General features: G+C 39.0%; 1 protein-coding gene and 1 long non-coding RNA gene across 2 annotated transcripts in view; one reads left to right on the top strand and one right to left on the bottom strand.

Annotated features, from left to right (window-relative positions):
- Nucleotides 1-3,446: 3,446 nt before the first annotated feature.
- Nucleotides 3,447-22,097, top strand: part of LOC137244067 (decapping and exoribonuclease protein Rai1-like) — a 41,136-nt gene continuing 22,485 nt past the window's right edge. The window contains exons 1-2 of the mRNA XM_067772569.1: nucleotides 3,447-4,129; nucleotides 11,202-11,349. Of these exons, the coding sequence (XP_067628670.1) occupies nucleotides 3,970-4,129; nucleotides 11,202-11,349 (308 nt within the window). The 5' untranslated portion in view covers nucleotides 3,447-3,969. The remainder of the gene's footprint in view (nucleotides 4,130-11,201; nucleotides 11,350-22,097) is intronic.
- Nucleotides 5,158-6,830, bottom strand: LOC137244064 (uncharacterized). The gene is made up of 3 exons (XR_010950785.1): nucleotides 6,654-6,830; nucleotides 6,273-6,431; nucleotides 5,158-6,193 (listed from the first exon to the last, which is right to left on the bottom strand). It is a non-coding gene; the product is annotated as an uncharacterized lncRNA (long non-coding RNA).

The following is a 22,097-nucleotide window of genomic DNA, read 5'->3' as shown; positions in this document are numbered from 1 at the left end:
ATGGTATGTTGCAACAAAATACAAAAATAAAGGAAAATTTCAAAATGGGCGTGGCTCCGCCCTTTTTCATTTAATTTGTCTAGGATACTTTAAATGCCATAAGTCGAACAAAAATTTACCAATCCTTGTGAAATTTGGTAGCGGCTTAGATTCTTGGACGATAACTGTTTTCTGTGAAAAAGGGCGAAATCGGTTGAAGCCACGCCCAGTTTTTATACACAGTCGACCGTCTGTCCTTCCGCTCGGCCGTTAACACCACAACTTGAGCAAAAATCGATATATCTTTACTAAACTCAGTTCACGTACTTATCTGAACTCACTTTGTATTGGTGTGAAAAATGGCCGAAATCCGACTATGATCACGCCCACTTTTTCGATATCGAAAATTACGAAAAATGAAAAAAATGCCATAATTATATACCAAATACGAAAAAAGGGATGAAACATGGTAATTGTATTGGTCTATTGACGCAAAATATAACTTTAGAAAAAACTTGGTAAAATGGGTGTGACACCTACCATATTAAGTAAAAGAAAATGAAAAAGTTCTGCATGGCGAAATCAAAAGCCCTTGGAATCTTGGCAGGAATACTGTACGTGGTATTACATATATAAATAAATTAGCGGTACCCGACAGATGATGGCCTGGATCACCCTGGTCCACATTTTGGTCGATATCTCGAAAACTCCTTCACATATACAACTAAGGGCCACTCCCTTTTAAAACCCTCATTAATACCTTTAATTTGATACCCATATCGTACAAACACATTTTAGAGTCACCCCTGGTCCACGTTTATGGCGATATCTCGAAAAGGCGTCCACATATAGAACTAAGGCCCACTCCTTTTTAAAATACTCATTAACACCTTTCATTTGATACCCATATCATACAAAAAAATTCTAGAGTCACCCCTGGCCCACCTTTATGGCGATATCTCGAAAAGGCATCCACCTATAGAACTAAGGCCCACTCCCTTTTAAAATACCCATTAACACCTTTCATTTGATACCCATATCGTACAAACAAACTCTAGAGTCACCCCTGGTCCACCTTTATGGCGATATCTTGAAAAGGCGTCCACCTATAGAACTAAGACCCACGCCCTTTTAAAATACTCATTAACACCTTTCATTTGATACCCATATCGTACGAACAAATTCTAGAGTCACCCCTGGTCCACCTTTATGGCGATATCTAGAAAAGGCGTCCACCTATAGAACTAAGGCCCACGCCCTTTTAAAATACTCTTTAACACCTTTCGTTTGATACCCATATTGTACAAACGCGTTGTAGAGGCAACCCTGGTCCACTTTTGTAACGATATTCCGAAAAGGCGTCCACCTATAGAACTAAGGCCCACTCCCTTTTAAATACTCATTTGATACCCATATCGTACAACATAAATTCTAGAGTCACCCCTGGTCCACCTTTATGGCGATATCTCGAAAAGGCGTCCACCTATAGAACTTAGGCCCACTCCCTTTTAAAATTATCATTAACACATTTCATTTGATACCCATATCGTACAAACAAATTCTAGAGTCAGGCCTGGTCCACCTTTTTGGCGATATCCCTAAATGGCGTCCATCTATAGAACTATGGCCCACTTCCTCTTAAAATACTCTTTAATACCTTCCATTTGATACACATGTCATACAAACACATTCCAGAGTTACCCTAGGTTCTTTTTACAACATGGTGATTTTCCCTTACTTTGTCTCCACAGCTCTCAACTGAGTATGTAATGTTCGGTTACACCCGAACTTAGCCTTCCTTACCGGTTGTACTTTGCTTTGGGGTTTCGCAGAAGGCTCAAAGTATTCACTACTGCCGTCTGAAAAATCGGCATCCTCACTAGATGACTCCAACATATTAACAATTTCATCTCAATCAAGTTTTTTGACATATTAAGTCTATACAGAAGTAAATAATAATATCAACACATTGTGATATACATATTTCTAAGAAATGGGCATATTCAGTCCTGACTGGGACACTTTGAGCCCATCATGAATACTGATGGGACACATACATTCCAGTAAGATAAAAATGCTAACAGTTTTTGAAATAAACAGAAAATCTGATACTTACCTCAATGTATAACGAAAACACTAGCTCAATGAATTAACATACTTTTGGTTGATTTAAAACTAAATAACCATGAAAACCCGCAAAAACAACATCACTTACAAAATTCGCGTCCATCGCGCTTACACCATTTGGGCAATTTATTACGCAATTTATCATGTAATAAATTGTAATAATAAATTGGCAATTTAAAAAAAATTGCGTAATAAATTGTTTCAAACTGCAAATGCAACCTTGCAAAGTGTGTTTATTGAGTAGATTTAAACGTCAGTTACGCATGGCGCTACTATATGGTTGACTCATCTCATCAGCTGATTTTATTTTTTTCATTTCACTGGAGTAGGGATTGTCAAAAGAGGATGGCTCAAAATGAAACCAAAACATTGAACACATTTTCTTACAACACACAAAAATTTTAAAGTTTTATGTTTTTATTCCATTCCATCGCCTAATACCAACACGCACATTTTGACAGTCTGAACAAAGGTACGTTGTTGCTGTAGAGATGAGCCAACCAGCTTTCAAATTACTATTGTGCAGGCTAAATTGAGCTGTATGAACACCACTCAATTTAAATCGAAATTGCCTCAATTTATTTTTCTGTTTGAACATAGTATAAGGTTGGTTGGATCAACTGTTTTATTTGGATATGAATATTGCAAGTTTGCCAGGCCCTTAAACCGTATTATGGGTGAGAGTGACACAAGATAAAAAAAACTACAGGAAAAATACAAGCATATAAAATAAATACTATTTTCATTTGTTTATTTTAAAATATATAAAATAAAAAGGACAAAATTTTACAGGTAAACAAAAATATGTCAAACTGGTTTTGATGTTTCAATAAATTTCAGTCAGTATTTCAAGCAGGAAAGACCAAAAAATCAAACTTGTACGTTACTTGTAATATTTAGGCAAAGAGGATAAATATAATAAGAGCCGTCACTAGTTATTTTTTAGGCATTTACTCGATGTGAACTGTGAGGTAGTCGCTACTTTTGTTTTATGAGGGACATTTTTGAATTGCCTCCCATTTATCCATGCGGTGTTGTCACTTTATGCAGACGTGTTTTTTGGAAAGAGAATTAAATAATTAATTAAATACAGTCGGAAAAATAAACACAAATACCCCATGAAAATGTACTTACTTACTTACTTACTTACATTTATAAACATCTCGCCCAAAAAAAAGTAGCGACTACCTCACAGTTTACATCGAGTAAATGCCTAAAAAATAACGAGTGACGGCTCTTATTATATTTATCCTCTTTGGTATAGCTTTTGAAACTAATCCATTTTGTTTTATTACTAAGTACGCACAGGAGTTAAAAGTAAATATTATTGAATGATTTAAATCAGTTATGTTCTGTGTGTTGTTTCTTGCAAGTGATTAAAAAATAAAAATTTTAGGACATCAAAAATGACTACAAATAACAACTATAAAAATAATGGTTTCATAAATCTTTTAAAATTGTCCTATAGTGAATTAACTGATGAATATAATAAACCGGAATTTTATTTAAGCCGTCCCGAAATATGTGCACTATATCAACATACTAAGACTGGCGAAATCATCGATGATTTACATCTTAAATATTTTAAGAAGCCAAAGTCACCATATCCTCTTGATTTGAATAAGGGATTTGAGGAATTACTTTTCGGCGAGAACGGAATCAATTTCAATTGTTGAATAAAGTCATAAAATTTATATTAGAAGCCAACGATAATATTCTGCAACCATATATCTCTAGCTCTTCAAAAGTACAGATACCAATCACCAATGCGGATTTTGACGTACAGTTGGTACCGGAAGTTGGAAAGCCATCGCTTCCTTCGAAGCGTAAGTTAGTGCTTAGCCAACGTTATTGGCGCGTCTTATGTTAATACCATATCGTTTGCGTAAATCGGATTACAACAACACAACATTTTATGCTACAAGATACTGCGGCATCCTCCATCTTAGTGATAATTCTGAACGGAACGGTCATACCAAAAATTATACCTATCATGGAAAATTCGAACAAATTTGCTTTTCCGGTTGGTATTATTAAGGTCGTATGTATATCTATTATGTTTTAGAATAGTTAATGCAGAAACATATATGTTCATATGTACCCTAAGGCTAATTTGTTCGCAGAAAGTTTCTCGGAAAATGTGTTTGGGTTTGGTGAAAACATAGCATAAGCGAAGGCTTATGCGATTACCATTACAAAACATATTCTTTCAAAAGCTGATTTTTTGTGGATTACCCTATATAATCTTTCAATGCTAAAATAGTAATTTCGTTAAAACCGTTTTTGCACTATGTAGGTATACATGAATATGTACGTATTTTAGTTTGTGACCGCAAAACGGGCGTAACTTCAACCTGTCTATTTATTCCATGAGGAATAATAACAACTTCCTTTTATATTTATACTTAGCTGAGCAGAGCTCATAGAGTATATTAATTTTGTTCGCATAACGGTAATCCGTAACGGCATAAGCTAATCGAGATAGATATAGACTTCTATATATCAAAATGATCTGAGCGAAAAAAAAATTCATTTAGCCATGTCCGTCCGTCCGTCCGTAAAAACGATAACTTGAGTAAATTTGGAGGTATCTTAATGAAATTTGGTATGTAAATTCCTGCACTCAAAAAAAAGTTATCATCAAGGCGATGCAATCTAGGCATCAATGTGCAATTTTTGCTTATCTTTTTTTCGTCATCAATGATCTTATGTTATTGAGATTTTCGAAATTGTGAAATATTTTCGAACTTTTAAATTTGACACTAGTTGTTATCAATTTAGTACTTTTTTAATAGTATCATTTTGATACTCTCTGGTATAGAATTGAAACTTGTTTCTCTCAAAACTTAGTATCAATTTGATCCTTGTGCTTATTAAATTGATACTTGCAATTGTTTAGTATTAGTTTGATACTTTTACCTTATCAATTTGATATTTTATTATATATTGAATTGATACTTACTTTTGTAAAATTTATACCACTTTTTTTTGCCAAGAAAATCAATCCTTTCCCAAACAAAAAGTCGTTTAGTACTTCAATTCAATTTTAAAACTTCTTTATTCGTATAAAACAAATTTCATTAACATTGTTGTACATATGAGTAGGGGGCCCTTCGAAACATGTTAAGCTATTAACGTGTAAAACTCTGTCTTTATTACCAACTTCGTAACATTGGTAGTGTTCATTAAAACCTTTTATAATATAACACTCACAATATATATTTGATTGAGATGGCTTACAATAATATGTGAGATTTTGGGTAAAGTAAATACCTTCTGTTAAGAACTAAAAAGTAATCTTTTTATAACTTAATCCATTATAAACTAATTTTTCAATTATAATATTTTGAAAGCTTTCATTTAAATGTGACAGTGCGTATGAAAAATCGGACGTTTCAATATTACAAAATACTGATTTTTGAATCTCAAATGTCTTTTCAAAGCCATTCTCGTGTTGTTCTAAAAATGTTGTAAACTTTAATGCAGCTTTTATGCTTAATGAATATGTAAAGTTCTTTCTACACATAACGTTTCGGGAACAAATTTTAGCTTCTCTGTGTTTTGCTTCAAATCTAAAGTTCCAAAAATGCTTTGGAGGACCACTTTTTCTTATTACTTCTGGATAATGCGTAAGAAAATGAAATTTTGGTTTAAGAGGTTTATTAAAAAATCGAATATGCTCTTCGTTATGACTTTGTATAAGAATCGAAAGATTATTTATTATACTATTGTCGAATTCGCTTTGAAGTAATATGTCAACAATTTTAACCATTCTTATTACGTGTTTCCTGACAATATTATCAGCAGGCACTAAATCGCCAATTATTAATGTAAAAAAATGCACTAAAGTCATCATTTCCCGAGCATGCTACAGCAGTTACAAACGAGCTGAATTTAAATTTGTGGTAGCCAAAACTTACAAAAAAATCAGTCAAGTTCATAAGATCAGAACGACCTACAATTAAAAATGGCTGTATTGGAGAGTTAGACTCTATACACTTATTTCTGCGTAATTCTTTAATTACATATCTGTGCGTTGGTTTTAAAATGGTGTGCAGTAGGATGAAATAAATGCAGTCTTTCGAGTCTAAAAAAAGTAATAAGTTAGTCATTTATTTACATAAATGTTTAAATATATGAGACTTACTTGTATCGATCACACTTACCTATTAAATTAGTTTAGCAAATCATGTCCAGGTTATTTTCTTGTATGAAATTAAAAAGAGCATCATAATTTGATACCTCCAGTTGCTCTGCGACTTCTACAATTTCCATTGTAGCTCCTTCAAAAATGTCATCCATTTTTTTACCGTTGATACAAGCCGCTGTATTAGGTATTTAATAATTTAAGCATAGCTCAAAAATAAAAGTATAAAATGGAAAAGTATTTGTAGAATTATGCACACATAATTACCAAAAAAGTAAACGCAACTTGCTTTAACATGCAATCGACGTTTATGTACATACATATGTACATACATATAACTCGATGTAATTGTTCCAGCGAACAAGCATTTCTTTTGTTTTAATCATATACACATACTTACCAATATCACAATTTATTTGTGAAAATAAACTCAAGTTGTAATCGTTTTATTAAAGTGATCAAATATTTAATAATATTAACAACTATTCACGCCAACAAACCACAAATAATTAGGCACGACAATCTTTCGTCTTACGCACGAGACTCGCTTTTCGAATTTTCGAACAATAATCCTTGCATAATGATGCGTTGACAGTATCATTTTGATATTTTTATACTCAGTTGAGCAGAGCTCACAGAGTATATTAAGTTTGATTGGATAACGGTTGGTTGTACATATATAAAGGAATCGAGATAGATATAGACTTCCATATATCAAAATAATCAGGATCGAAAAAAAATTTTATTGAGCCATGTCCGTCCGTCCGTGCGTCCGTTAACACGATAACTTGAGTAAATTTTGAGGTATCTTGATAAAATTTGGTATGTAGTTTCCTGAGCGCTCATCTCAGATCGCTATTTAAAATGAACGATATCGGACTATAACCACGCCCACTTTTTCGATATCGAATATTTCGAAAAACCGAAAAAGTGCGATAATTCATTACAAAAGACAGATAAAGCGACGGAACTTGGTAGGTGAGTTGATCTTATGACGCAGAATAGAAAATTAGTAAAATTTTGGACAATGGGCGTGGCACCGCCCACTTTTAAAAGAAGGTAATTTAAAATTTTGCAAGCTGTAATTTGGCAGTCGTTGAAGATATCATGATGAAATTTGGCAGGAACGTTACTCCAATTACTATATGTACGCTTAATAAAAATTAGCAAAATCGGAGAAGGACCAGGCCCACTTTAAAAAAAAAATTTTTTTAAAGTAAAATTATAACAAAAAATTTAATATATTTACAGTATATAAGTAAATTATGTCAACATTCAACTCCAGTAATGATATGGTGCAACAAAATACAAAAATAAAAGAAAATTTCAAAATGGGCGTGGCTCCGCCCTTTTTCATTTAATTTCTCTAGGATACTTTTAAAGCCATAAGTCGAACAAAAATTAACCAATCCTTTTGAAATTGGTAGGGGCATAGATTTTATGACGTTAACTGTTTTCTGTGAAAATGGGCGAAATGGGTTGATGCCACGCCCAGTTTTTATACACAGTCGTCCGTCTGTCCTTCTGCATGGCCGTTAACACGATAACTTGAGCAAAAATCGACATATTTTTAAAGAACTTAGTTCACGTGCTTACTTGAACTCACTTTATCTCGGTATGAAAAATGAACGAAATCCGACTATGACCACGCTCAATTTTTCGATATCGAAAATTACGAAAAATTAAAAAAATGCCATAATTCTATACCAAATACGAAAAAAGGGATGAACCATGGTAAGGTAATTGGATTGTTTTATTGACGCGAAATATAACTTTAGAAAAAACTTTATAAAATGGTTGTGTCACCTACCATATTAAGTAGAAGAAAATGAAAAAGTTCTGCAGGGCGAAATAAAAAACCCTTAAAATCTTGGCAGGTACTACATATATAAATAAATTAGCGGTATCCAACAGATGATGTTCTGGGTCACCCTGGTCCACATTTTGGTCTATATCTGGAAAACTCCTTCACATATAAACTACCACCACTCCCTTTTAAAACTCTCATTAATACCTTTAACTTGATACCCATATCGTACAAACTCATTCTAGAGTCACCCCGGGTCCACCTTTATGGCGATATCTCGAAAAGGCGAACACCTATAGAACGAAGGCCCACTGCCTTTTAAAAATACTCATTAACACCTTTCATTTGATACCCATATTGCACAAAAGCATTCTAGGGTCACCCCAGCTTCACCGTTATGGCGATATCTCGAAACGGCGTCCACCTATGGAACTAAGCCCCACGCCCTTTTAAAATACTCATTAACACCTTTCATTTGATACCCATATCGTACAAACATATTCTAAAGTCACCCCTGGTCCACCTTTATGGCGATATCTCGAAACGGCGTCCACCTATGGAACTAAGGATTACTCCCTTTTAAAATACTCATTAACACCTTTCATTTGATACCCATATCGTACAAACATATTCTAAAGTCACCCCTGGTCCACCTTTATGGCGATATCTCGAAACGGCGTCCACCTATGGAACTAAGGATTACTCCCTTTTAAAATACCCATTAACACCTTTCATTTGATACCCATATTGTACAAACGCGTTCTAGAGTCACCCCTAGTCCACCTTTATGGCGATATCTCGAAAAGGCGACCACCTATACAACAACCACCACTCCCTTTTAAAACCCTCATTAATACCTTTAATTTGATACCCATATCGTACAAACACATTCTAGAGTCACCCCTGGTCCACCTTTATGGCGATATCTCGAAACGGCGTCCACCTATGGAACTAAGGATTACTCCCTTTTAAAACACTCATTAACACCTTTCATTTGATACCCATATCGTACAAACGCATTCTAGAGTCAACCCTGATCCACCTTTATGGCTATATCCCTAAATGGCGTCCACCAATAAAACTATGGCCCACTCCCTCATAAAATACTCTTTAATGCCTTTCATTTGATACACATGTCATACAAACACATTTCAGGGTTTCCCTAGGTTCATTTTCCTACATGGTTATTTTCCCTTATGTTGTCACCATAGCTCTCAACTGAGTATGTAATGTTCGGTTACACCCGAACTTAACCTTCCTTACTTGTTGTTTATGCAGTTGAACGGATGAATATTAGTTTGATACTTGTATTTGCCAAGTTAATAAACTACATACAAATGTAATGCGTTTTATAATCAATCTAGTATTAAATGTTATCATAATGAAACTAGAAAATTTATACGGGTATCATTTTGATACATTTTAAGGGCGCAACAAATATTTTGCATGGGCAAATCAATAGTCAAGATACAAAATTGATACTTTTAATTATACTTTTTACATCGTGTATTAAAATGATAGTGATACTTTTTTTTTTTGAGTGTGGGCACTCATGTTGTTGTTGTTGTAGCGATAATGTTACTCCCCGAAGGCTTTGAGGAGTGTGATGGTCCTTTGCCGGATACAGATCCGGTACGCTCCGGTAACACAGCACCATTGTGGTGCTAGCCCGACCATCTCGGGAACGATTTATGTGGCCACATTAAACCTTCAGACTATGGGCACTCATCTCAGATAGCTATGAAATGAACGAAATCGGACTATAACCAAGCCCACTTTTTCGATATCGAAAATTTCGAAAAACGGAAAAAGTACAACAATTCATTACCAAAGACGGATACAGCGATGAAACTTGGTACGTGGGTTGACCTTATAACGCAGAATAGAAAATTAGTAAAATTTTGGACAATGGGCGTAGCACCGCCCACTTTTAAAAGAAGGTAATTTAAAAGTTTTGCAAGCAGTCGTTGAAGATATCATGATGGAAGTTGGCAGGGACGTTACTTCTATTACTATATATGTGCTAAAAAAATTTGGATGACGGATACGCCCACTTTAAAAAAGAAAATTTTTTAAGTCAAAATTTAGCAAAAAATTGAATATCTTCACAGTATATAAGTAAATTATGTCAACATTCAACTCCAGTAATGATATGGTGCAAAAAAATACCAAAATAAAAGAAAATTTCAAAATGGGCGTGGCTCCGCCATTTTTCATTTAATTTGTCTAGAACACTTTTAATGCCATAAGTCGAACAAAAATTTACCAGTCCTTGTGAAATTTGGTAGGGGCATAGCTCCTATGCCGGTAACTGGTTTCTGTGAAAATGGGCGAAATCGGTTGAAGCCACGCCCATGTTTTCTACACAGTCGACCGTCTGTCCTTCCGCTCGGCCGTTAACACGATAACTTGAGCAAAAATCGATATATCTTTACTAAACTTAGTTCATATACTTATCTGAACTCACTTTATCTTGGTATTAAAAATGGGCGAAATCCGACTATGACCACGACCATTTTTTCGATAACGAAAATTTCGAAACATGAAAAAAATGCGATAATTCTATACCAAATACGAAAAAACTCGTTCCAAAAAACGTCACCCTTGGTTTACAATTTGGTCGATATTTCCCAAACGTATTGATATGGAATTAAAAACCACTTATAAACCATCTACGAAACCCTACGAAGCCAACGCAGCTAAGCTCTCAGCTGAGTATGTAATGTTCGGTTACACCCGAACTTAGCCTTCCTTACTTGTTTTTGCTTAAAATTAGAATCTGAATATGTCATCACAAAAATAAAAAAAATTGTCCCATCGTACGATCGACTGCTGAGTGGAATATCACCCCATCTCGACCCCCGTTTCAAAAACGGCCCATTTCAGAATTTGTTTAAAGAACGGCCTATCTGAGCATGCATTCAATACATTTCGACTATAGGTACGGCGTTTTTGAAACAAATTCTGATAGATCTTCAATCGTTCAATTCTGAGATAGTGCGTGTTTGAAACAACTTCTGAAAAGTTTTCTGCGATAGGGCGCTTTTGGAACGGCAGCCGATATAGGATGACATTACACTCAGCAGTCGAGATACACAGTTAAGATTTATTTTTATTATTATTATTTTTTGTTTGTTTAAGATGATCCCGATATGGACCCCATCACTGATGTGCCTGTTGATATGAATGATATAACATTTGCTATATATCGTTCTAACATAAAGGAGTTTGATCTAATATATTCAGCAGAAGTTTCTGGAGTGACTTCTGATCAAAAGGTCGATGATATGTGAGTATAACTTGTTCCAAAAATTAATCAATACGATTACATTTTGTAGGGAGCAAATTTTCACCGCACGTTCAATCTTCTGAATCCCCCCAACTCAGAGTTTTGAGTAAAATAATAGAAGATATTAAATGCAAGAACCCAAAAAGATGTTTGAATGTTTGAATGAATTTTGTTGAACTTCTGCAAATATAGCAGTTTGGGTATTTTTTGCAGTACGGGCGTTGCTTTTGGAAACGGACTAATGGGAAGACGATGGAAATTGTAACGTGCACGTACCAGTGCATCCACCCTTTTGTCGCCGTCAACATGGAATGCCCCAGCTAGCTCCGGACATAAGGCGTGGTCCTCAACCCTGATCCATGTTGACGGGGGGTGGATGTTACAATCGTCCTCGTTCATCTACCTACATTCACCGGAAGCCCGCCCATCCTTGGACCGCTCGATTTCTTTGCTACTTCAGCGAGTCCCCTTCCTACCTTTACTCCGAATGATTCCACAGTACGTACCCTTTTGTCATCCTTCACTCCCCTCCCAATCAAATTTAGCCAACCATATTCATAGAGCTTTAGCTCAACTCAACATATATATATATATATTTTCTTTTAACCACAGTAAAAAGGACAGAATTTCAAAAAAACCGGAAGTGCCACTTTGGCCTATATAATATATATTGATTTCTTTTTTTTTTTGTAAATAATAAAAAGGTTACGTAAATAAGTAAAACACATATATACCATACAATTGTTCCCTATTAGTTATTGGACCTTCTGTCACACAAAGGACCAAACCTCTATATTGCTCAATCGAAGCAGTAATGTGATTGATTTCCTTACACCCAGAATCCTACGACCTACCTAACAGAGCTCTATTTGGTAATAATAGGTATTTCTTGGGAGCCAGGCCTCTGTGGCCTCAAAAGAAAACGGAGGTAAAATTTTAAGTTTTTGGGTTTGGTGTATTCGTGTGACCGCAGCCACAAACTGTACATCAAGATCAATTTTACGACAGAAAAAGAAACAAATAAAACTTATATAAAGATCAAAAAAAATGTTTTCTTTGATTTAGGACTGGTTGCTCGCAGTCGAGTTGGAATAACCCCTTTCCAAAATGTCTCGGTTTTGTAGCCACTGTAAAATTGTTTTTTTGGCATGGAGGTGAGCTTTGTTCTAATTTGTGCTGGTAACTTTTAAAAATTTCCCTGGCGCGCGGCGCCGTACGTTCCCAGGTTATTTGGTTCCCGCTAACAGAAAAAGGTATAATTTAATGCGAGGTTATTACGGTACCTCCACACTGATTTGGTGTTCACGCACCTCGCACTGTACCTATAGGCACACAGGCACACAAGCACCATAAAGGCTCTTAACACAAACGGATTGTTCAGAAGATTAATATCACCGGCGTGATATCTAAATGGCAAGAAAAAACTAATTATGACACAATTAAAAGAAATTTGATTGTGGACAGCCAATGGAGGAAATCTGTACCCCCATACGCTTTATGCTGAGCCAGATCTCTCCTTGGAGTTTGTGACCGAAGTCGAAAGGCGAGGTTGCGTGAACCTCAAAAAGGCGCAGAAAAACTAACACTTCATATAAAAAAACTACATGGCATATGGAAAACTTACCGGACAAAATCTTCTGCACGTACAGGGTTAAGTTATCCGTAATATCGATGGATGTCACGTGTCTTGTCCTCTTCCTCAGGAATTCGTCGTGACCATTAACCAGAGTGTTGAGCACGGCGACCAGCCACAATATCACTTTAGGGGCCTTCAGCACCCAGCATTCGCAAATAATTTTTAACTTTAGGTACACTATTTTAATTTTTTTGTGTAGCGTACTGTCCTTTGTGGACTTCGCGCACAGGGGATCTCACTTTAAGAAAACACACAATATTTGGCGCGCATTACACCGCACTGCTTCAACTCTAATACAGTTTTTTCACATTGCCAGCCAATACCTCCTATATATAGACAAAAATCCGCCACCGATACCGTTTATTTTGCTGTTTCCCTATTTCCATCATGGCCGACCATTTATTGCTGTGTCTAACCTATATCTGTCCTCTTTTTTCTACAGACCATTTCAACCCACCGTACTTTTACTCAACATCTGGCAACCCGTCCATCTGAAAGCTCTTGAAATATCCCGATACTGGGAAATTTTAATCACTTCATTTTGACGTTTCTCCTGTTTATTTATAAATATTCCGTCGTGGATGATAAAAAAAATTAAATTTTCGTGCATATTTTTCAGGAGTTATTGTTCCAACCGACCATATATGGCCACTCTACCCACAATCAACTTTCCTGGATGGTTTGCGGCATAAAAAAAAGGTAATTATTCTTGTCTTTTGATTCGTTTATGTTATATATTGTTACGGTCTGCTGCTACGGTCTACGGCTACGACCCACTTGGGAGCGTGTTCACGGGAACACACCTAGCGATGTGGAAAAGGTTGCGATGAAAAATATCGGAAAAGAAGGGAACAGACCGACCGGCCATCACTAGAAGACGGAAAAAAAAAAAGGAAAAAAAAAAAACCACCACGAGTTCCGGACAAAAGTTTTTCGCTCGGCCCAGGCTCTTTCCTTTTTGGATTTGCCACGCTGATGAACGGAGCTAGACCATAACGTGTTTGCTTTTGCCAAGTCTTATCGTATCAACGATTTATATACTTTTTTTAAATCCGTACAAATCAAATATTAAAACGCTATTCGAAACCGAGAAAATTAAAAAGAATTGATTGAGTTTCCGGCACTGACCGAGAAAAACGTGGGAAAAATTTTGGAAAACAAGGAAGAAGGTCATTTAAAAGGCCAAAGAACAATCAGCAAAATGCCGAGGAACTAGTGGTAATAACCCTTACAAGAATATCCAAATATCCAGCTGAAGTAGTAAGTCAGCGCTTCCAAGTCAAACCTAGTGAGGAAAGTTCTAGGGATTCCGACTCGGATTCGGACGGCACTAACTAATTGTGAGGAGAAGCCTTGATACTCGAAGATAGACCTCTTTCTCTACGTTTGCGAAGTACACCACCACCTTTGGAAAGCGTCCAACACCCCATCCGCCTCCAGGGCCAGCAGTACGCTGCAGCGTAATACAGCGAACGCCCAATTTAGCACAAAGTCATCCAGAAGGTAAAGGTCCACACGAAGTCGCCCTGCCACCAGGTCCGCTCGATCACCTCAGACCAGAGTGAAACAACCATCAACGCCGGCCTACTGGGTGAGTCAGTTCCTTTTTTTTTGTGCTTAAAAGCGCGGACGCATCTTTGGGCGCTAATGCTTGCCTTTTGGTTATGGGTCGTGCGTTTATGTACCCTATGAATGTGTAGGAAGTCCGGTCAGAATTCAAACCATTAGCGCAATTGTTAAAATAAAATAATGTTGGTTTAAAAAAAAAAAAAAAAGAAAACATTTAGAGAAACAACTATTTAAACGCGGTTCATACATCTGTATATATAATTAACTTAAATATATGCATTTACATACATGTAGAAGAAAGAAAGCGAACACCAAATTTAGTATACCCAACAAAAAAAAAAGAATGTCCGGTTTAAAAAAAAAAAACTTCCAGCATATTGGCGTAGACGTTTTCGAGTGGAACGCAAGAATATCTAGAAATGAATATATAAAATGTAAATGTTAAGAAGTCTGCAAATTCTGTAATGCGATCTACGATCTACTATAGGAATTTTGAGCCAAATAACTACAACTATTTTTAAGGTATTTTTTTTTACTCCAGTGTGCGTCGCTTGGTTTCCACGTTATTTGCTATGTACAAGCATACCTATGAAATTAAAATCTATTCAGCAGTATGGAAATAAATTCGAAAGAGCATTTAGATGAATTACACATTTTTTTCAGCAAATGACCTGTAAACCAGAGCAACAGCAGCAACAATGTTATCAAATTTAGTTATATTTTCCTAAAGTATTTCACTGCTGATACATTTATACTACTTAAAAAAACTTTAAACAATACCAAAAATTAGTGCATTGGGTTTTTGTATTTTTGTACGTAAATTCACCATGATTAAAAATTGTAAAATACTATTATTAAACAAATTATTACATTACATATATTGTTAGCTTAATTCATAGAGGCAGGCCCTAACCAGCAGATTTTTCTGAATTGCGTTTTCCTCAAATTTTGATATGATGTATCTATATATGTAAATACCACCCAGTGCAAATTCGAAAGCCTTTGAACCAAAAACAACGATACTGTAAAAGATTAAACTATACTTAACCAGAAAAAAAAAATGTTATATGTACATACAGCTGCGAACAAAAGAATAGCAGTTAAAGATATTAAACACCTTTTACTAGTAAAAGAAGGATCATTTATTTGAAAAGCTGCAATAAACTTGCAACCAAACTTGTTTTAGAACCATTTAAAAACGTCTAAAGCCCCAAAAAGGAATTATTACTTTGGCTGTACAAAGTTAATATTTACTATTCATGTTTCTTAATACCGGGATCGAAATGAACTCTATCAAATAGATACTTATGTACAAATTTCTTTGTTCGAAATTATTTCTTGTACCTCTTAAACAAGCATTTTATCACATTTTTCTCTATAACTTAATGCGTATACCTTATTTTGAAGAAAACAAATTTAGATAAAACTCAGGATCGAGTAGTATATATATACATCTTCATATAAATTTTTTTTTATAAATGATGAATTATAAATAAATTTGTAATTGAAATGGGAATGCTGGCGTCGCCAATTATTTAGATGGCATAAGGTAAGGCAGGTAAGGGGCCACCGAAAGATTAGGTGCGTCGGTGGCCATGGTTATTTGAGGGTGGGATAAAGCACCGGGCGTCGCAACACCACCCGCGGCGCCCCCTATGTATATTCGGCCCTTTTCTTTTTATTTTTAATTTTTTCAGCTTTTTTCGTTATTGTTTGGTTTTTCAGCGGTTTTTTTTGAATTTGATTTTCAGCGTGAGTAACCGGCCATGTCCGGTTCGGTAGTATTTTTTGCGTCAGTTTTTTTTTGAATTTGAATTTAAATTTTTGGAATGTTAACGGTCTGTCCGTGACATCCGGTTCAGCCGGATGTTGTTTTATTTTGGTATTGATAAGCGTTTTGAGTTGTCTCTGCGCTTCTGTTAGGTTTTTTTTTGAATTTGACAGCTGCTCGTTTTGATAGGCATGATAGGAACTTTTTTTCTGTTTATGGCGCAGGAACAGTAAGGTTGGCAAGGACCCGCCCCAGCCGACAATGACTAGCCACTGTGCACCACTACATCATGCCGACCGCCTTCCTTACTGCTTCCATCGTAAATGCGTTACCATAACAGATGGCGCCCAACGCGATTTGGTGCCCGAAGCGCTGTCGCGCTGGTCATTTTGGTCAACTTGTGAAGTTGACCATCCCATCAGTCCGAGGTGTGCAGCCGCAGGAGCAGCCACCTGCGTTGCGGTGGGATGGTTGGACGGATCAAGTTGTCCAGAATGATCATCGTTGACTGTTGCTGAGGGCGCCATAACAGATGGCGCCCAACGTGGCACCTGAGGCGCTGGCCGCGAGGGTCAGTCGGGTCAACCTGTGAGGTTGACCATCCCACCAGTCCGAGTGAGCAGCCACAGAAGCTGCCACCTACGTTGCGGTGGGATGGTTAGACGGATCAGGTTGTCCGGGCTGGTCATCGGGGGCAGTGGCTGACGGAGCCACGTGACTTAACGTCAGTTATCGGGATTTTGTATTCACCCGATGAGGCAGTGCTGCACGCACTTTATTTTTTTTTGTAGTTGGGGTTTTTATTTTCCCGGAATGTTGTCCGTTAGTCGGCTATGGAAAATTATATGTCCGCTAACTTGGGTTTTTTTTTTGTAAAGTAGTTTTTTTTTAGGTTCCTTTAGCCGAATTTGTGTTGTCCAGGGTGAATGTGTGTGTGCGTGTAGTGAGGACCCCAGCTCATCCCACGTCCCAGGTGGTAGCTTGGAATACCACCTGGAGGGTGATGGGTTGAGCTGGGATTCCGAGTGGCACTCCTTCCTGTCACCACCAGACTGGGGAGCGGTTTCGAAACCGCTCCACCCATTGCGGCGGAGGCAGGAGGGGTGTCCAGCGAGAATGGACGGGAGGCCTCAACACCCCCAACCAGTCCCAGGGGCAAGCCCCTGGAGACTGCCCCTGCGTTGCGGCTGGGCGTGTTGAGACCTACTCGTGGGTGCCTGGAACGGACCCTAGTGGCCCCAACCTATCTCGGAAGGGCCTTAAGACCCCCCCTCGATTGCGGTTGGGAGCACTAGGGCCAAGTACGAATGTGTTTGTATCAAATTTTTTTTGCCTAGCCTACTGCCTTCTAATGATGGGATGTCAGCGTTCCCATCACCACCTACATTGTTCATATAAAATTTATAGATAACTAACCGTTTTCTTTTCAGCTTTTGAAATTTTTTTTTCTATTTTGGTGCGATCATTGATAAATGATTGCCTTAATTCTCGCACAATTTTTTTTATATATAGATATATAAACTTTTTTTTCCTCTTTTAATAAACCATCTTCTGGGAACAGAAGTTTTTTTTTTTCGAATACTAGGATTTGACAAAGAATTTTTTTCTAACGGATTATGTCGCGTAACCAGTCCTACGGGCAAACGGGCCGGAACACTCCGTTCGAGAGTGCGGGCAGTTTACGAGGGAACCAGCACCGGGGCGGTGCTAATAGGGGGGCTTTTTCGAAAGCAAGGCGTCCTTTGGTGGTGCATACCCCAGTAGGAGGATCCTACGGAAATCCCGCGGGGACTCATATAGGCTCGGGCCCGAACGACGACCGCGACAAACTGGACATACCTGTAAGCACCAGCAATTTAAATGCATCGCTGCTAAACACACACAACATCTCGGGGATAATGACCAATGTGTCGAACTATGCACCAGATGGAGCGGGTGCCTTACCACCAAATCAAGAGGTTGGAAATTTTGGGGACGCTACCAGCGATCAGGCGAACCTCCTAGGAATGCAGGACGAAGCCACTCGTGGAGGCTCGTGGGTGGACGTGCTACACCAACTGTTCCAGGCTTCGCAGGAGGAAATGCGGAGAGAGATGGGCTCAATTAGAGCCAACATGGCCCAGCTCAACGCCGCTCTCGAATCCACGCAGCAAGCACACCAGCAACACAGGAACGCAAGCAGGATGGACCGTAACCCATTGCCATCGGTAGTACCGCCAATGTACCCGACTCCAAGCAGCATAGCAGTAAAACCGCAGGAGTGGAAAATCGCATTCGACGGCACTGGGAGTGTAGCCGATTTCCTCTTCAAATTAAACACCTTGTGTGAGCGCACACAATGCCCTGACGAACAAATAATGGCCAGTTTCCACCTATTCCTTTCGGGACGAGCCGAAGAATGGTACTGGCTGTTCACAAAACAAAACCCAAATGCGACATATGCCTTTTTGTGCTACTCCTTAAAAAGAGAGTTTGGCACCTTGAAAACGGACCACGAGATCATGATGGAGATCTCCATGCGCAAGCAAAAGGCAAGTGAGTGTTATGACGTGTTTCACGCGGACATAATCTCCTTGAACGCGCGCTTAAGGGAGCCGATGTCAGAGCTTCTACTGATTGACATAATAAAAAGGAACGTCAACAGTAGCCTTAAGCTAATGCTTTTTAATGCGGACGTAAGGAACCTCCATGATCTGCGCGATGTAGCACGCCGAGGTGAACAAGTGCTGAAAGAGAGCAAGCTGCTGGGAGCCAATTACCCAGGACGGCATGTAAGCGAGGCCCGCGTGACAACCCCGGACATGACGATGGAAGGCGAGAACGGCGAGATAGATCCGCAGATAGAGGCGCTGGAATATAGACGCAGCAGAAGACCGGACTACTCAGGAATCCAGTGCTGGAATTGCCAGGGAATGGGGCACTCCTATATATATTGCGAGGAACCCATAAAAAGTCCTTTTTGTTTTAAATGTGGGTATAAGGGTGTATTCACTCCTAAATGCCCTAGGGACCATCGCAGGCAGGGAAACCAGTACCCGAGCGAGAAGATGGGGGAACCTCGTTCGGCTTCATAGCTCCCACATCAGCCAGTGCTCGAGGCGTCGTCCCGTGCGCTGAACCAGAGGGCGAATCTCTGCATGGAGGTGGTGAGCTTCCGAGGTGCAGTAGTACCCTGGCAGAAGAACCCTCGACTGTAATAATAACCTTCCCCGATAGTACTGACGATTCGAATAGTTCTGAATCCGAGAGTCGAACGTCCTCTTTCACGATGGGCGAGCAAATCAAAATCCTGCGACGCCAGCATAGGGATGTCGCGTGCCAAACGCAACTTTTCCCAACCCTAGAAGAAAGGGAGGATGGGTATGAACAAATAAGACATACCATTTTTGACCAATATCCGGTATCGGACAATATTTTGAAGTGTAGGAAGAGATACCACAGGAGAGTACAGGAGCGTAGACTGCTGCAAGCCACCACGTTAACGCTTACTGAGGACGAAAGGCCTTTAGTAAAGGCTAAAATTAAAAATAGTTTTCTTGTAGGGTTGTTGGACTCGGGAGCCAACGTCTCCATCTTAGGGAAGAATGGATTAGAATTCCTAAAGGGTAACGGCTTCGAATATCAGCCCTTACATGCGTTCGTATATACCGCAGGCGGCAACAAGCAAAAAATTTTAGGCTCAGTATCTCTACCGGTCACTTTTAAAAATATCACAAAGATTATTCGTTTTTACCTTGTTCCCTCATTGCTCCAGGAAGCATACTTCGGGGTAGATTTTTGGAGAGCATTTGCGTTAGCTCCCGAAATATTCCCGAGCGTAGAGTGCTTAGAGACTAGGCTTGAAAAGGAAGAGGAACTTAACCTCCATGAATTGTCACCAGAACAGAAATCAGAATTGCGAAAAGTCATCGAGACGTTTCCTTCGTACGAGAAGTTAGGCCTAGGGCAAACTAAATTAGTGGAGCATCACATCGACACCGGTGATGCTGTGCCTATAAAAAGCAAGCATTTTCCTCTTTCGCCGCCGAGGCAAGCCGAAGCTTTTAGAGAACTAGACAGGTTACTACAGTTAGGAGTTATAGAAGAATCCAACTCCCCGTGGTGTAGTCCTGTAGTACTGGTCCGGAAACCAGGCAAAGTCAGGCTGTGTATAGATTCGAGAAAGGTCAACGCGGTGACTAAGAAGGATTCGTACCCCCTGCCTCATATCAACGGCTTATTGAGCAGACTGAAAGATACGCATTTTATTAGTGGCATTGATCTGAAAGACGCGTTCTTCCAGATCAAATTGACAGAGTCCTCGAAGGAAAAAACAGCATTCGCAGTTCCGGGGAGGCCTCTGTACCACTTCAAGGTGATGCTATTTGGTCTGTGCAATGGACCGCAGACTATGAGTAGGCTGATGGACAAGGCGATCCCTTCGCGTCTGCGAGAGAACGTCTTTGTCTACCTGGACGATCTGATGGTATGTAGCACTAATTTTGAGGATCATCTAAAATTGCTAGCGGAAGTGGCGAACTGTTTGAGAGATGCAGGTCTGACAATAAATGTGGAAAAAAGTAAATTTTGTCAGAAGGAAATACGCTACTTAGGGTATTTGATAGGCAGCGGGTGTCTGAAAGTGGATCCGGGAAAAGTAGAAGCAATACAAAACTTCCCGATCCCTAAATCCCCTCGGCAAGTGCGTAGGTTTGTGGGCATGGCGAATTGGTACCGAGCATTTATTACCAATTTTGCTGACTTGGCAGGTCCCTTGACCGACTGTCTCCGCAAGTCAGCAGGCCCGTTTAAACTCACTCCTGAAGCTATAGAGGCGTTCGAAAAACTAAAAGTAGCCTTGAGTTCGGCGCCTGTCTTGGCCCAACCAGACTTTTCCAAAGAATTCGTAATACAATGCGACGCTTCCAAAATAGGTGTTGGCGGAGTATTGTTTCAGGTCGATGATGATGGCGCTGAGCATCCAATCGCATTCGTGTCGAAAAAGCTGAATAATGCTCAACGCAATTATACAGTAACCGAGCTGGAATGTCTTGCAGCCATAATTAGCGTGAAGCGTTTCCGACCCTATGTCGAAGGATTACCTTTTCGGATTATTACGGACCACTCCAGTCTCAAGTGGTTGATGACACAAAAGGACTTGAGCGGGAGGTTGGCGAGATGGTCACTCTTACTGCAAAGATACGATTTTAGAATGGAACATCGTAAGGGCACCCTGAATGTAGTACCAGACGCGCTGTCGCGTTTTGACGTTGACGAATTAACTTTCACTACCACACCCGGAGAAATAGACTTAGTCTCTCCCGAATTTGCCAGCAAGGAGTATTTAGACTTAATTCGGACCGTCACCGAAAACGAGGAATCACTTCCGGATTTACGAGTGGTGGACGGTGTAATTTTCAAAAGAGTTAAGTTTCGTAAGGGGATGGAAGGGGAAGAAGACTCGCTGTGGCGTTTATGGTTGCCAAAAGGGTTGACTGAGGAAGCAGTGAGATTAGCGCATGACGCTAACCGGAGTTACCATGGCGGATGGCTGAAAACCTTAGAACGTGTTAGGCAGAAGTACTTCTGGCCGCAGCAGGCTAAGGACGTCAGGGACTACGTCCAGCGTTGTGACACCTGCAAAACGGTAAAACCCACCAATCAGCAGTCGAGACCACCTATAGGGAGTGCCTTTGAATCCGAAAGGCCATTTCAGCGGTTGTATTGCGACTTTCTAGGGCCGTATCCGAGATCTAAGCGGCGAAATCAATTTCTTTTCATAGTACTAGACCA

This window comes from Eurosta solidaginis, chromosome 1 (genome assembly GCF_040869045.1).
Source record: "Eurosta solidaginis isolate ZX-2024a chromosome 1, ASM4086904v1, whole genome shotgun sequence".
Taxonomy (NCBI): domain Eukaryota; kingdom Metazoa; phylum Arthropoda; class Insecta; order Diptera; family Tephritidae; genus Eurosta; species Eurosta solidaginis.
The sequence above is the reverse complement of the archived record's forward strand: the minus strand, read 5'-3'. Positions and strand labels throughout refer to the sequence as shown.